The sequence below is a fragment of the Octopus bimaculoides genome, chromosome 8 (genome assembly GCF_001194135.2).
Source record: "Octopus bimaculoides isolate UCB-OBI-ISO-001 chromosome 8, ASM119413v2, whole genome shotgun sequence".
Classification (NCBI taxonomy): Eukaryota; Metazoa; Mollusca; class Cephalopoda; order Octopoda; family Octopodidae; genus Octopus; species Octopus bimaculoides.
In genome coordinates, this window is record NC_068988.1 from 13,154,108 (window position 1) to 13,172,016 (window position 17,909).

A 17,909-nucleotide genomic window follows, 5' to 3' on the forward strand; every position below is an offset into this window, starting at 1 on the left:
TATATATATATATATATATATAAACAGGCCATAGTAAGAGATACTTGTGCAAGATACCATGCAGTATGATTAAGTCTGAAACCATGTGGTTGCTTTCCTTGCCAACATACCCTTAATAACCATTTCAACGATATAACAGTCAAACTTGATAGCTTGTAAGCTCATTATCACTGGAACACTAGCTATAATCTTTTTTATGGCATACAGTTATGTACATTTATGTTCTAAGTTTAAATACTGATTAACTTTGTCTTTTGTATTACAAGAATCAATAAAATGTGTGCCAGTCAACAATTGAGGTCTGATATGATTGCTCATACCCTCTTTGAAAAAATCACTAATAATATATCAGGGTCAATTCAGTAGACCTTGCTCTTTCAAATTTCGCTTGTACTAATAGCCAATAAAAAAAGAACAAGAAGTTCACAATCTCTTATTTCTCCTTCCTTATAACCATAGGGCTTCAAGCTTAATTAAAAAATTATCTCTACATTATTATTATTGAATGCCTTTGATTTAATAGCTCAGAATTTTTTTTTATCATTCCTAGTATATGGGTTAAAAGCCATATTTTAAAATTCTTTTTCTTTTACTGTGTCAGGTTCCTTAGGGAAACTTGCTTTCTTTGCAAAAGCATTTCATGCTTCATTAAGGTTTCCTATTGATTATATCAATAAAATCATGTCTTGAGATTTAGTGATCCTTCAATTTCAAAAATTTTGAGAAGTACTATTGTTGAATAGTAGGTGATATAGTTTTCTTCAACATCCTTTCATTTTCAGTTTTTCTCATAATCTTTTGAACATTTGTTTGGGTATTATTATTCCAAGCATTTCCTTCTGTTTTCATGTTCCAGAATTTTCTTACTTCTCTGAACAAATTCAGTTTTCTTGTAATCTTTCTGGTTTATTTTACTTTTGATTCAAGTATCATGTCACATCATATATAAGCAGAGTTTTCTGTTATGGTTCTATCCAGTATCTTTGCATGCTCATTTTTCCTTGATAAATGTCACAGCAGCTAACAATCTCAGACATGAAGTTCAGTGCACCATTATATAAGACTAAATCAGAATAATAATAATAATACTGAAAATTAAACTAAATTATTGCTGTTTTTTTAGTAATTATTAAAAAGGTTCTCCTTGAAGATGAAAGGAAAGGTCTATAGGAGTTGTGTGAGAGCTGCAATGCTGTCTGGGAGTGAGACATGGTGTTTGAGGGAGAGAGAGATGGCAATTTTGAGAAGGACTGAGAGAGCAATGATGAGAGAAATGTGTGGCATGAGGCTGTTTGATAAGAGGCTGTTTGAGGTAAATGGACAGTGAAAGCGAGGTAGACTGAGGAAAATGTGGAGGGGACAGGTGGAGGAGGAGATTGGGAGGGTTGGCTTGAGAAGGGAGGACGCCCAAAACCAGGCAAGATGGTGAGATGGTGTGAGGGCAGTTGCTATGGCATTGAAGGAGATTTAGTTGCTATTTCTAGTAGGTCAAACATTCATGCAGAGGCTCATTCATTGGCTTGTGTAAGAGTGAATAGAATAATATAACAATTTATATTTAGTAATGGTAATATCTGTGTCTACAATACTGTTTTAGTTTTTTTCTTTTTTGATCTCTTGCCACTAAATGAAAATCTTGCCTTGTAGTCATATTATAATGTCAGATAAAATGTGTTTCCTTATTTAATTCAGTCATGCAAAAATGCTTAGCGACATTTCTTCCAGCTCTTTACACTTTAGTTCAAACTGTGCTGTGTTCAATTTGATTTTTCATCCTTTCAAGGTCAATGGAATAAAGTATCAGTCAAGTTCTGAGATCAATGGTATCAACTAATCCCATCCCCTCAAACCTGCTGGCCTTGTGCCAGAATTTGAAACTACTATTTAATGTAGTCCCTTCTCTGTGTAAATTCAAACATACTGGGATTCAATCCTCTTCTTTCCCTTTCCTCTGGAGGTAATTAAAGCTATCTCAGTACTTGATTGGTGTTTATTTTATTGAGTCTGGAATGATGAAAGGTAGGAACTGATCTTAAAGGGACATGAGCAAATACCACAAGGTATTAAGTCTAATACTTTCTGACATTCTGTTAACATTTGGTAGAATCAGTACACTTCTGGTGAAGATTATAGACTACTGAACTGGTTTCAATATATAACTGGTACTCATTCAGATCCATACTCTCTTCACCATTCATACTATATATATATAAATCTTGCTAGCAGATACTTTGTGAGACTGTACCATCATCTTACTCATCTCAACACAGTTACCATATTTACTGGTGTTTAAAATGCACTTTTTTGTTTTAAAATGTATCAAAAACTTGCCCTGCCAACATGAAAGGCAGATGTTAAATGATGATAATTATGATGATGGAAAGTGAGTGAATAAAATGGACACCACTGATGTATAGGAGTCATTCCCTTTTACTGTACTCCATTCCTACAAATTTAATATTTTGTACCAAAATTAGAAATGGTGACAACAAATGTAGCAGTAACATTTCCAAAATGGTACAGTGCTGGATACCTTGCCAAAGCAGACTATATATTCTCTTCCAATGATTATCATTGTCGTACAAGCAGTGTCATTCATTTCCAATATACTGCAAGAACATATCTGGCCATGAAGAAATATTACCTTGCTCGGAAACAAGTGAAGGTTGGCATTAGAAAGAGCATCCAGCCATAGAAAATCTGGCTCAGTTAGCTTTGTCTGATCCATACAAGCATGGAAACATGGGCAGTAAAATGATAACGACAATGATGATGATGTAGCTACCATGAACTGGGGTTAATTTTATTAGTTACGTGTCCTTTCCTCAAAAGTTTGTAGCCTTGTGCAAGTGTTTGGCAGAAAGAGCAGTATGTAGATTGGCAGAATTCATAGTGTGTTAGACTTGATACATTGCAGTATTTTATTTAATGTTCCTTAACGTTCGAAATTCAATTCCTGCTTGGTTCAATCTCTGTGTTTCATCCTTCTGGGGTCAATGAAATAAGAGCTTGCCAAGTGTTGAATTTGATTTAACTGACTGTATTTCAATCCTTAAATGCTTGTGGCCTTTGCACTTAAGTTTTAAAGACCATTATTAATATTGCTTTTGTTGTGTTAATAGTAGTGTTAGTATTTAATTCAGAATATTTAGAAATATATTGAATTGTTAATGTTTTTGCATTAAATTACAAGTTCATCACTAGCCACCCTTAAGTAAAATCAGATGCAGTAACTCTTAAATATTCATACAATACAATATATATATATGTATGTATATATATATGTATATATATATATATACATATATATATATTCACCCATAGATTTTTGTGAAACTAACCTATCTTCTTACTCATCTCTGCACATTTACTACTCTGTCTAAATACCCTTTCATACACATATTCACACACACACACACACACACACACACACACACACACACACACACACAATTACTCATACACATACAAACTTGCACTCTCACACAATCAATCACACTCCCTCACATACACCCACATTCTCTCTCTATCAACCAACCACCCTATCCCTTCTCCGTCCACTTAAAGTGGTCTGTGTATTGGAATAGCTTCCAGCAATCAATATCCTGAAACAGTGGCCATTTTGTTTTGGCATCAATGCAAGTTGGTAGATTCCAATAGCATCACTGCAGGTATCGTGGTGGTGGCTGTATTATTGCTAGCCTCTCACATCACTGGACTGAATCAGTATTGCATTGCTGTATCTAGCACCAAACAAGGAAGCTTATATTTCTTAGCTGTTAATAATCACCATGGACAGTAATTTGGTAATTATTATTGTTTGATTCTTGATTTAAATTATTAGATTTATACAAAAAGAAAAAACAAATCTAGTGAAATTAAAAGCAAATTTTAAAATTTCACGCATTAAAAAAAAACAGTCATTTTCATATATATATATTTTATTTCAAGTTGAGAATTTTAACATAATTTACTGCTCCAAGTTATTCATGGCAGGCCACTCCCAGTGAGAAACTTGCAGTAGTATAAGATATGTTATATTGTATTTTTCAACTTGAAAATATAGATTCACTGTTTAATATTGAAAACTCATTGTTTGTATTAGACAAATAAAGCAACTACTACAAAATATTACATATGAAAATTAGTTGAAATTTTGGTATTTATTTTTCTGTCTATTTTTTTTCTTTATAAGCATTTCAATTAATGTTGTAAAATAAACATTACATATGATGTGTGTGTGTGTGTGTGTGCGTCCCCAATGTTTAGATTACAAATATACATGTACAATATAAATATATACACACACACGCACACACACAGAATTATCTGACAAGCCACTACCGGTATAATTTCGAAGTTAGTTATCTTGATAGCATTTTAATTAAACACACACACACACACACACACACACACACACACACACACACACACACACACACACACACACACACACACACACACACACATTCTCACAGAAATATGTACAAATTTAAGTGAATTTCAGCTCATAGTTTTGCAAACACAGACATACAGTGTCACAAGTCAGTTTGTAAATCATGTTAATATTATCATTTGCATACATACATTATTTTAAATATCCAGAAAATTTTGGTTTGTCTACAAATACATTTTGTTTCCATTATATTAAAATATATTGATTTCTAGCAGAGACATATTGCCTTTAAATATAAAGCAAAATTGATTTGCTGACACAATTTTGTATTTTGGCAATATTTTATACTTGTTTGCTAATTATTTTTATTCATATTTTAATTTCGTCCTTGAAATTTGGATGAGAGACTGATTAACTGTTCATACTAATTTTTATTTCAGTATAATGCATTTTCATGTTTTAAATCTTGTTCTGAATACAAGTTAAAAAGTTGTTTCTTTTCTGCCTATGCATACATGTATTCACATAACTACACCAGTGTGTGTGTGTGTGTGTGTGTGTGTGTTCATACTTTGTCCCTTTAATGTTTAAACTGGCCATATCCGACTCAAATATTCCAACTGTTTTATGTTCAAACTGGCAAGATTCAGCCTCTTACACCTACCCTACAATGTCATTCTAAATCTAAACAAACACACCATCGAAATCTCAAAGCTACTACATAATGCAAGATTAATTCAAAACAACATGAATAAATAAGCATTAGATTTAACAGAGTAATCTGAATGCTAAAGGGTTATATAATGAATAAACAACACCACATAGATACAATTGATATGAAAATATTTTAAAAGGAACACATACAAATACAATTGCTGTGAAATGGTAAAAGTTAAATATTTCCTTAAATGTGAAAATATTTTGAATTACATATATAGTCTCTCTCTCTCTCTCTCTCTCTCTCACACACACACACACACACACACACACACACACACACACACACACACATGAGTGTGCATATATTATATGTATACATTGGCATAGGTGTGGCCTTGTGGTTAAGAAGCTTGCTTGCTAAGCATGTGGTTTTTGGTTCAGTCCTACTGTGTAGTATTTTGAGCAAATGCTTTTTATAGCCTTGGGCCAGCCAAAACCTTATGAGTGAATTTGGTAGACAGAAACTGGAAAGTGCTTCATTTATATATGTATATGTGTTTGTGTGTGTACCTTTGGCTTGACATCATGTGATGGTGGTTATACATGAGCATCGCAATTATACAGATGTTGTTCAATTCCAGTTTCCTGTAACAAAAACATGTCTAGCCATGAGGAGATATTTGAGGGTTGATGATAGGAGGAGCATCTGGCCATAGACAATTTGCCTTAGCAAATTCTGTCTAACTCATGCAAGCATGGAAAAGTGAACACTAACTGGTGGTGATTGTGATGATAATGTGTATGTGTATAATTATAATTAAATGAAATTTTGAATTTAAGTTCATTGATAAAATGTAATCCATTATGTCAATCCATCGCTCTCTCTCTCTCTCCCTTGCACACACACACACACACACACACAGAAGCACTCTTGCTTACACACAATTGTCACACACGTTGCTCCTTTTTTTGTTCAAGGAATTCACACTATCTTAAGAGTATGAAATGAATGTGCATGGTCTTGTATGAAAACACCAGAGATTTACAACAGATTTTGTTAAGTTGGAAATATTTTGTCCCGGATGTAATTGTTGGTATAGATAGAAATATATATGTCCTCATTAGCCCTTTAATCTATATATGTCTATGTATAGACATGTGTATGTGTGACTACTTTGTAGCTTAAGATGTAGTTACAGCTACCACAATTATAGAGGCATATTTTGGCCAATAGGAATGAGTTAAATACTTTCTCATGTTGGTATCTGGAGAAGTTAGGATACTAATGTTAAATTCAGTAAATGCATTAATTATAACCATTGAATTATATAAATTGTATTGAATTTTAGAATAATTTCTGCACTGCTTATTATTATTAATTTTCTTTAACAGTTTTGTTTTAAGTTATTGATATATAATAATTTTATATGCAAGTTCTGTGTACATACACATGTGCATGTACATATATGGTAATAGTTATATATTGAAACCAATTCATTTATAGATTATCTTTACAAATTGATTTAAATCCAGCAAGATACTAATTATTCCATGTATTTTTCCATTAAATATAGTCAGTAAAATACAAAGATATATTGTGAGATTCAAGCATTAAGTACAATTTTAGGGAATAATATTATCATAATTTTTTTTTTTTTGACACTTGCTTTAATTTCTGCATTGGTGAAAACAGAAGAGCCCACCCTTCTGCTGTCTTTATCATCGAGTTATAGATTTATACTCATGTTTTAGTTAAATGTGTGAATAAATCACCAGATATGAATAGTTTGATTAAATGCAGATAATCCAGATGATTTCAGCAATATTTTGAGTACATTCATATCACTTTAAATTTTCCCTAACTAGTAATAGTATTTTTACCATTTTCATTTGTGTCAAAATTCAAAATATTAAATCAGGAATATCTTATAAAAGAAAATTATTTAAAACTAAATAATGCTTTTTTAAAAGTTTTTTTTAATTGTTTGTTTGTTTAAAAAGTAGGTTAAGAATTAATTTTGTTTAAGTTTTACTGTCATTTTATTTTTACAAATTCAAGAAAAAAAAAGAAATGTCTGCTTGATAAGGAAGGAAGAGAAAATTTCATGACTAACATAAAAATCTTTATTAAAATATGAAGTGCGTAATTTATTTTTTGATTATTGGAAGAAATTTAGCCAAGAACTATTTTATTGTATTTCCATTAATAAAATTTAATTATTAAGAGGAAAATAACCTTATTTATAACTTTTCTTGCATATGCATAGCAGCCTACCAGTAAATCTGTGTTGAATACATCAAATCAATAATGACAATCTCAAAGTACACTTTGTACTAATCATCTTTACTTATTTGAGAAATTTTTTCCTCCTTTAAGATTTCTTGTTTCCTAATGAAATATAAATGATCAATGTAGATATTATGCACATTATCTCTTTTATCTCTTTGTCTCTCTTTTGTCTGGTTAGGAAGGAAAATTGACATTTAGTGAGAAACTGATTTAAAAAATATGGTCACCAGCTAAATATAGATGTGTTATATTTGCCAGTTTGAAAAAATGAAAATATACATAATAAAAGTAAAACTATTATGTTTAATTTAAACTTCATTGATTATCTTTGAAGATTACTTATAAGAAATAAACTATAGCAAAGTAGGTTGTATACATATAATTATTCACAATAACCATCATTGTTTAATAATTGCTGTCAGTGTTCTAGCAAAATCATGATTTAGAACAGTAAAACTATTTTATTTTTCATTAAATATGATTTACTGATGCAATGCGTCAGATTAAATAGGTCTTATTCACAGAATAATTGTTATAATAATTAGAGAATTAGAGATAGTATTTGTAATTAGTTTGCCAAGCACTGATACACAACATATGACGTAGCTTTATAGACTATTAATTCATCTTGAATAGCATTGAATATTAGGATATTCTTAAATGTTGGATGGGTTTTTTTCTTTCTTTTTCTTTTTTTTTTTATTGCATTACTAATCAAATGTTTTGTGCCTGGTGTTGGTACCCTTTTTTCGCTGGGTAACCTTCATTTTGCTTCACAGAAAATGGCTCTATATTAACTTCCCAGTTCAGTTGTTAATTGTAAGGAATGCAGTTGTAAGATATTTCAATAATTCATACTAATAATCACAGAACCATCCAATGTATGTTATTGGAGTTAAAAAATTGGAGTAAAATGTATTACCTAGAATAGAAATGACATGGATAGACATCAAAATGATTATCTCTTTCTGTAACTGTGGAACAACTGACTTTTAAAAATCCTTTCAAAAAATATACTTACATCAAGAAATGGGGAAATGTACAAAATATCTCCTGTACTATTTATTAGCGACTTTCTAAATTTAAATTGTTTCCCTTAAGTAAGTTTAGTGTCTCAGTGGATGATGTAAATGCATCAATCAAAAGAAGTTGGAACAAGCATAGAATATACCTATAAAAGAATGAACTGAAATGGTAAAAAAAGATTATCAAGAGAATTCCTGTCTAGCTCTTATCTCTGGCAGTGATAATTATGAATGTGTACATTTCTTTAAGTGGTTGTTTAATGGCATTACAACAATAATGAACAGTTAAACTTTCAATTATATATGCATCAGCTCTTTGATATGCAGCTAAGAGATTCATTTAACTTCTCTTCATGTTGATTCTCTAATAGTTAACAACAGCCTTCGTTGTAGAGAGAGAGCATAGAAAGACAATATTTTTGTTGGCAGAACCAGTATAATGGCAGTATGTTTCCTGGAGCATTTCTGACGTGTCTGGGGGATTCTCTTCATGAACCAAACTACTACCATCACCATCAATACAAATGACTCCAAATGTCAGTTAGTTGATGTGCTTTCTAGATGTTTAATTGAGAATTGTGCCTCTTCATAGCTGTTTTCATTTTATGTGTGCATTACATCCTGGCTATATCAAGAATCCAATCTTTTCCTAAAACACACTTACACATCACTCCTTTATTTTAAACCCACTTTAGGGCAGATACATTCTTACACTTGCATATACACACTTGCTCCTGCACCCACCTTTATAGAACAGCATTCCCACCTGGTTTCTAACCTTTCATGTGTTTTTTTTTTCCCTCTATCTTTTACTGACTATTTCTCTTTCTCAATCACCTTATGTTCTTCTCTTCTGATGAAGGACTGATGTCTGAAACGTTAAGACACTTTCTATTGCTACTTATGTTAATACTTTATTTGTGAAACTTTGTCCCTTTTGTCCTTGTATATTGTTCATTCTGTTTACACCACCCTCGTATATTTTGTAGGTCTTTCACTAACAGTTGACTATGATGCACTTTACATGGCATTTTTGTGTAATCTAACCTGGTTTTTCATGGGAAATGATGTTTGACAATTCTGATGATGATCAAGTCATGACTTACGAATCTACTATATAATACTACATAACTTGCAAATATTTTGTACATTATTTTGTTTATGCTTTATATATTATTATTAAAAGATCCTATTTATTAATCTAGTGTGATTTTATGGAATTTATTTCCCTAAAGATTTTGTAAACCCACCAAAGGTTTTTATTCTAATTTCATTTTTGCCATTGTGTATTATTTATTACTTTCCAATACACATTTTCTTCAATATAATCTCATTACCAATTTAGGTTATTCATTCTTGAATTCTTATAATAAAGAAATGCTGTAAAAATAGATTTATCATATTGGGAAAAGGATTTGAAAATGCATATCACATTTGCATCTTAAAAACATTATTCTTATTGTAATCTTTAATGTGTGACCTTTCTAAAATAATGTAAGAGACTGCCAAAGCTTATAATATAGAGTAAACTATTAAAACAGATATAAGCATTGTTATTTCCCATATATTTTGTAAGTTTTTTTTTGCATGTGAATGAAACAACTTGCTCAATGTGACCTGCATAACACCACTGGTATCCTAACTATAATAGTTTAAAAATCCTGTATTGAAAGTATAAATGCAAAGAGCATGTGGTAAGAAACATCTATAATATAAATGAAGAAAATCACTAAATTTTCATTTTGTGACTGCTTTATGCTGGTCAGGGCCATAGTATAACTATGCAATTATAAGCTACAATTGAAAGTCTGTTCTTAGTCCGGAGTTGTTATTCAGTAGACATTAGACAAGTTGTCCTAAGCCATTGATGCTATTTTTGGTTAATAAATCAAACAAGATGATATTGATTTCTTGTTCTCCAACAATCAATAAGTTTTTATCCATTTTGTAATTCACATATGCATACACACACGTGCACACATACACATGCTCAAACACCAAGCTTTCATTCATACTCACAGACATGCACAAAACAATCATAGGCACACAGATACATACACATGGACACTCTTCTATCATTTCCTCTCTAACTCTTCACTTCCTCTACCTTGTATTTTCTCCTCCTCCCATGTCTGCCTGTCTCTCTCTGTCTCTCTCTGTCTCTCTGTCTCTCTCTGTCTCTCTGTCTCTCTCTGTCTCTCTGTCTCTCTCTGTCTCTCTGTCTCTCTCTGTCTCTCTGTCTCTCTCTCCCCTCTTCCTTTCTGGTTACTCTGCACCTTTTGTTTCTCTGTCACTCCTCAATTCCTCCCTTTTTGATTCTTACCTTCCATGATTTTCCTCCTTGAATATCTCCTGCTACTTCTTTAATTTCTGCCTCTTCTTTTCTTTTGCACTATTTTTCACTATCCCTTCTCTCTCTCTCTCTCTCTCTCTCTCTCTCTCTCTCTCTCTCTCTCTCTCTCTCTCTCTCTCTCTCTCTCTCTCTCTCTCTCTCTCTCTCTCTCTCTTTCTCTCTCTCTCTTTCTCTCTCTCTTTCTCCCCCCCCCTCTCTCTCTAGTTGGTGAGCAACAATCTTGTTGCACAGAAATAATGTTCTTTTGCTATTATAAAGGTTCTTTTATTTATGCAAGTTGTAAAACAAGTTATGATTGAGAGAACATTTCACCATTGCCTTTGTTAGGCTGAGGAAAAAGAAGTTTGAGAATACAGACTAAGTGCAAAAGAGCAATAAACAACTAACATTAACACAAAAGAAGAAACCTGGATTGTTGATTTAATTATACCACAATTTTTAAAATTCATTAATAATCTTATTGTATAATTATTGATAAAACTGATTGTAATTACCATTCAATTTATCTTGATTACAATCATTGATTTAGAATTTTTTTTCAGTCATATCTTATGCAGCACAGTGGCAGTGATGTTAAGGTGCTAGACTGTTGTCGATCACGTGGTCAGGAGTTCAAAGCCACATTACTACAGTAACTGTATCAGAACATTAGGCAAGGCTTAGAATTTCTAGTTGCTTGAATGAATCAAGCTGAAAATTTTACAGTTGAGTGATTAAAGACATCTTCTGAAAACACTTTCAATAATTCACATTGAAATGTTCAAATTTATAGAAACATGCAAATTACGCTTGCATGGAAAACTGGATTGACAGCATTGAAAAATAATCTGTAGCTAAACTAGATTTTATTATATTCATATACATCATGTTAAGATTGTGTTTTTCTTGTTATCAACACAGTATCCATTGGAATATCTCTAGTTTTTTTAACATAATGATTATTATATTATAACATAATGATTATCTTATTACTATCATATATGTTATTAGGTCTAATTGCTTTTTAAATATGGATTTATAACTTGTTGGTGAATTAAATGCACTGTTTGTGTTTTCGTTGTAATGTATTTTTAAATGCACAGCTGACTAAATTTTTATGAGTGGATTTGGTAGACAGAAACCGAGAGAAATCCATCATATATATATATATATATATATATATATATATGAGAAAGAGAGAGAGAGAGAGAGAGAGAGAGAGAGAGAGAGAGAGAGATTGGCACCATCTTGTGATCATGCCTAAATAATGCACACACATACAGGATAATGTTGAATCATCTGCTGTGTGTGTGTGTGTGTCATATATATGTGTATATATATATTTATAATGTAGCTTTAGGAAGGGTATTAGTATTAGGAAAGGCATCCAGCTGTTGAAACCATGCCAAAGCAGACAGCAGAGTTTGGTGCAATCTTCTGACTTGACCGTTCCTGTTGAACTATCCAGCCCATGCCAGTATACAAAGCAGCTATTAAATAATGACAACAAGGATGGTGATGTAGCATATGCTCATTCTAAATATCCTATGCAATTGTTATTTAGCCAAAGACTAACTTTGAAGAGCAGACCTATAATCAAAAGTATTCCAGCTGGTTGTCTTAAAAAAGATATAAAATAATTTATCTTTCTTATTTAAGAAGCTTGGGTGGTATCTGAAGGAGATTTGGTTGTTATTTTTAGATGTCAAATAACTCCAAAGAGGTACTGTCATCTCTGGTTGTTGGCAGTATTGCTCAAAATGGTGCCTGCATCTATCATTGATTTACAATACAAATCTTGCCTTCACTGAATGAAGAGGCAAAGGAAACAAAGTATATATAAACAATATAGATTTATTTTAAAGTGATTTTTTTTTACTTTCAGTAGCTCATGACTTGAAGTAATTCAATAAGTCAATTGTAGAACCTTTATTGCAAAGTATGTTGATTGTTAGAAATATGGTAAATGGCACCACTCTGTGGCTTTCAATATTTTGCCAAAATTTGTGTTTGAAGTACTAATTCTTATCTAAAATTAATTAAGACCTTTAAACATTCCCGTCTCTATTTATTGAAGTGATACACTTCACCAAAATTTGACTTAAGTACCATAGTATTTTGATATTGTCTAGTCTCCACTCATAGAATATGTGTATTGTTCAAGGTTTCTTTGATTTGTTCTATTCATAGGCAAGCAGAAATGAATGCAAAAAAATATCTTTTCAGATACACAAAGAATTTAACACACACACACACAAAAAAAAAAAAATGCTTTCATCAAGTTTTTTTAAATGATATGTTTCTTACTTAGTTGTTCCATATGATTTTTCTTTTAAAAAAAAACTTAATTCCTTGTTGGAGTTTATTCCATGAAGCATTTTAGTGAATGATGATAACTAAAGTATCTACAGTGTTTAAGCTTGAATTGCAATGAGAGCCTTTGTGTAATTGTCCAATGGGACTGAATCCAAAACCATGTGGTTAGGAAGCAAACTTCTAAATTATATGGCCACGTCTACACCTATTGATTGTGAAAGAAATTTTGAAGCCCCACAGCAAATCCCAGTAATTAGGTTCTTTTTCCATCTAATGTTTGAATTTACTGTCAGTTTACCAGTTCTGCTGTAACCATAGACTGAATGTTAATTAATGGTTTATTAACACATCCATCCCATGATGAGGATAATGAGCCTGGAGATTAGTATAGCAATGCAGTTAAATGAGTTCAAACATCTCATTTGCAAAAGATCAATGATACAACAGAGAAATAGAGAAATCAAACACTATCAGACATCAGCACACCCAACACTTACAAAACAATGGAAACTAGTCAAGCTAATTATTATGATTTTATGCACCATTAACTTAACCTGCCGATAATAAAACTCTTGTGCAAAATAATAAACACATGTAAGATGCACTAAAAAGATACACAACCAATCCTAATTGGAAGAGATGAAAAGTGAAAATATCAGAGAGATGGTCTGTACAAATTTCTTTATACAACAGACAGTGGTATAGCTAGAATGTGTGCCACCCAGAGCAGCCATTTAATTTGATGTCTACCCCTACCCGTTATACAGGCTTATACACTAGGCTAAAAAGTTTCACCTCCATAAAAGTGTCACCCAAGGTGAATTCCTGTTTTGTCCCTCTTCCCCTCATTACATTACTGACACCGACAAAATATTCAAGCCAACAAAGGAACTTTGATGTGGTTTCTTGAACTACTAGAAATAGCAATAAAATCTCCCCCAAATCAAGGAAGGACACAGTGGATAGAGTGGTTGATCCTGATTATAATATATCTGATAAAACGATGAAAATCTTCTATATACATGGCATTTAAGCTTCTAAAGTGCAAATAGCTAATACTCATTGTCATGGTCATCATTTTCATCATTCATTGTCTTTCTTCAGTGCTGGTGTGGGTTGGTTAGTTTGACAGGATCCGCCAAGCCATATGACTGTATTTCATTATTTAATGCATGTCTTCCATGGTGGCATAGGTTGGAGAGTTTGACAGGATCCTACAAGCCAGAGAACTGTGTTGCATCATTTAATGTTTATTATCCATGCTGGCATGGGTTGGATGGTCTGACTGTGTTGAGCTCCAGTGTCTGTTTTGGCATGGTTTCTCCAGCTTCATGCCCTCCTAATGCCAACCACTCTACAGAATATACTGGGTGCATTTTTCTTTTCTTTTTTTCATGCCACCAGCATGAGGTCACCAAGTAACTTGCAAAATATTCTTATAAAACGAACAAAGTGAAAGAAATGATATTAACAGTTATAAAGGAAGCATTTGAAATTATTGATTTCATGCGAATGAAAAATGTTGCCAAAATTTCCTATACAAGTCGTGTGCTGTAAAACTCTGTTAAGTAGTTTTGATAAAGATCTACTTTTCCAAGCTTGCATGGGTTAGACATATATGACGTATATATACGTGTTACAGATATGAACATAGCATATATAAGGGACTATATATCAGGTTGGTAGGTTTAATTATGTAATGCAAACAACTGTTCGGATACAATGGTTATAAATTATTTCATGAATTATATAATAATTACATAAAATACTCTTCAAGCCATTCTGTGTCTCATGAAAGAGTTTTCTTCTATAAAATATTATTTCATGTGGACTAGAATTTTGTTTTGATTCAAGTATGCAGTTTTTAAAGGGAATTTTTTTTTTTTTTAAATTTGATTTGAAATTTTAATAATTACCAGATTTCTTGATATTTTTTTATCTTTTAATTTTCACAAAATGACTTTAAAATATATCTGTTAACACACACTTAATGAAATGCTTTAATATTTTTTAAGCATTACTTATTCAATCTCCTGTGCAGTGACCATACTGGAGCACTTCCATAGAAAAAATTTTAAACTCATAATAACCTTTATTAACTGGAAGATGTTAAAGCTTGCTTATCTCACAGAATCAAATTTAGTTGGTTCAACTAAACATTTTGAAGTTTGTAACAAACTCATGACTATAATAAATAATTAATTTACCCATTATGTATAATTTCAATCTTTTAATTGTTCTATTACATCTGCTGGATCAAATATTTTACATTTATCATTAAAATGCAAATGATAGGTGATTAAATTATGGCATTGGATAATTTTCTTTTCTTTTTTGTTATGTACTGATTTTCCATCTAGTACAGTTGACTGGTATTAAAACTGATTGGTTTGGAGAAAACTATCCAAGTATGAGAACATCATCTAAAGTTCATTTTCCATGCTGGCATAGGTTGGACGGTTTGACAGGATCCAATGGGCCACAAGGCTGCATTGAGCTCCAATGTCATCTTTGGCATGGTTTCTACAGCTGAATGCTCTTCGTAACACCAACCACTTTACAGTGTGTACTGGTGAGGTCACCAGGTAACTTGCAAGACAAGTTGGGGAATATTGAGAAGGTGGGGGCATGGTTATATGCCACGTGTTGAGAAGTTAGTATGATAAAAGAACAAGCCCAGGTGTCTTGCTGTAAAGAAGATACATGGCTACCCTGCATTATATAGGATTGAGTGAGAGTAACTAGAAAGAAGATAGAGATGGTGGTGACCAGATGCCAGAGTATCTCAAGATACAAGAAGGTGGTGTGAGGGGAGGGTAAAGGATGGTTTAAAGTAGAGGTTATGTAATTTCATACGAAAATCTCAACAGAATTATTCAGTTCATAAGAAAAAAGAAACAATAGCAATAAAAAGAATGTAGAAGTAGTGAAAGGCTTTTGTTATTATGTTGAAATACATTTTATTTGAGGTAAACAAAATATCTACTAAGATTAAGTCACATGGTCGACTGGTTTTTGCACTCAAGTGTGGGGGAGAACGAAGCATTTTTTTGAAGCCGCGGGAAATGCTACACCTACAGGTTTTGTATCATTTTCTTAAAAGTTGTTTCATTTCTGTTACTGTCACGTACAGTTGTCCATTGAAACGGGTCACATGTGAATATTGGAGTTGTTCTTTCATTCATACTTTTCAATTCAAGTGAGCAATGTACTAAATTTTCTACTTTCTTCTATTAGTTAACATGTTAATAATTAGATTAAACAAACATTTGTAAGTTAGAACATAATGAGAGAGTGAGATATTTGCTTTGCCTGTAGTGAAGGAGTTGATAAGTACTGCATTACTAGTTGTTTATAAATTCTACACTATTTGTAACATATATATATATGTCCATGTGTGTGTGTGTGTGTGTGTGTGTGTGTGTGTGTGTGTGTGTGTGAAGGATATGAACTTTGTGTGTATGTTTTGTAAGTAATGTTCAGTACAAATGTTATATGTCAATGTATGAGTGCCCATGACATTATCAACACACACTTATATACTAGGATTACTAGTATACACATGTACTAACATATTTACATATATTATCTTAATTATTAATAGTTTCATGCTGTTATTAGTTTGAATTTTGGTAATCTCTGAATAGCAAGTGTACTGTAATTTATTAGTAGCTTAGGTGGTATTCGCTGAGTAATTTTTAGCTTTCAGTTTTTTTTCCATGCTATATTAGTTGTACAAGTTATGGGTCAACTTGATCTTAAGAATTGATAGAATAATTACTAAATAATACACCAGGATAAGTTGTCAAATTGATACGGAGTAAGAATAATGGTTCCCCTACTTCCCGGGTAGAAGTGGAGTAATATTATTTACTAAGTGGTCTGAAATAAATGGATGTATATTTTGAAGTTAAACACCCACCCATCAGTAGTAACCTATTCCGGTGGAGGGTCGGGGAGAGACATAGTACCAGGAATGTAAAACACTTACTAATTATCTTGCTTCAAAATGAAATTGTCTTGTTTGTTTTTATCACCACCACTAATAGTAGTAGTACTAAAACTAGCAGTAGTAGTGACAATTTCCACCACCGCCACTGTTACTACAATTGTTGTTGAATAACTTCCTACAGTAAAATCATTTCTAGTGGACAACCATGGGAAACTCTGTGAGTAGATAGTTTTCTTTTGTGCTGTGTCATTAACCTTCCAATCAATCATTTGTTTAGCCCCGTGTTTTTCTTTTCTCTCCAGCCCCACCATCCATTTATTTTCTTCAGATAATTTTTTTGTTTTTTAATGTCCAGAACTTAGGCTATGTTTTGTAGTAGCCCATGTAATATTTCCCTAATTAGTTTCAGTAGAAATGCCCTTGATTTGGTTTTATCCTTCACCTTTCTTTCATTTCTGAATGCAATGGTTCACTAAGATATGTTGCAAACTTCTTGTCTAACTGTTTTTCTCCCCTCTTTCACCTTCCTATGATAAAGAATCATCACTTCCTTTACTTCATTGTAAAATGAATGATTACATTATATTTTAAACATCAGAAAAATTTATATATATATATAAATCCAGATAAAATCTTTCAACCAATAGCATTTTATGTATTTTTTATAGTCAGTCATTGGTCAGTGTATTATATCTGACTAAATTACTCAACCATGTCAGTTTTCTTTTACCTGGATCTGCCTGACTCTTATACATACTTACTTAGTCATGGATTTATTTATTTATTGCATCTATGTTTTCTTCCTGGTTTTGTTATTAGTGATGTGACAAAAGGCAATGTTGCCAAAATTCCCTTTACAAGTTCAGCGAAACTGTTAACTTATTTTATTTACAAATATGGTTTCATATTTTGACCAGTAATTTTTTGGAGGGGTAAAT

The 17,909-nt window shown here is 32.1% G+C and overlaps 1 protein-coding gene across 4 annotated transcripts in view; it reads left to right on the forward strand.

Annotated features, from left to right (window-relative positions):
* LOC106879196 (ras-related protein Rab-3) overlaps positions 1-17,909 on the forward strand; it is a 232,181-nt gene that overhangs the window by 94,716 nt on the left and 119,556 nt on the right. The window contains exon 1 of one of the 4 annotated variants that reach the window (XM_052969943.1): positions 3,623-3,806. The exons of 2 other annotated variants lie outside the window; for them this stretch is intronic. In XM_052969943.1, the coding sequence (XP_052825903.1) occupies positions 3,792-3,806 (15 nt within the window). In that variant the 5' untranslated portion in view covers positions 3,623-3,791. Of the gene's footprint in view, positions 1-3,622; positions 3,807-17,161; positions 17,189-17,909 lie in introns of those variants that run through there. One more of the 4 variants, XM_052969944.1, reaches the window with a different exon arrangement.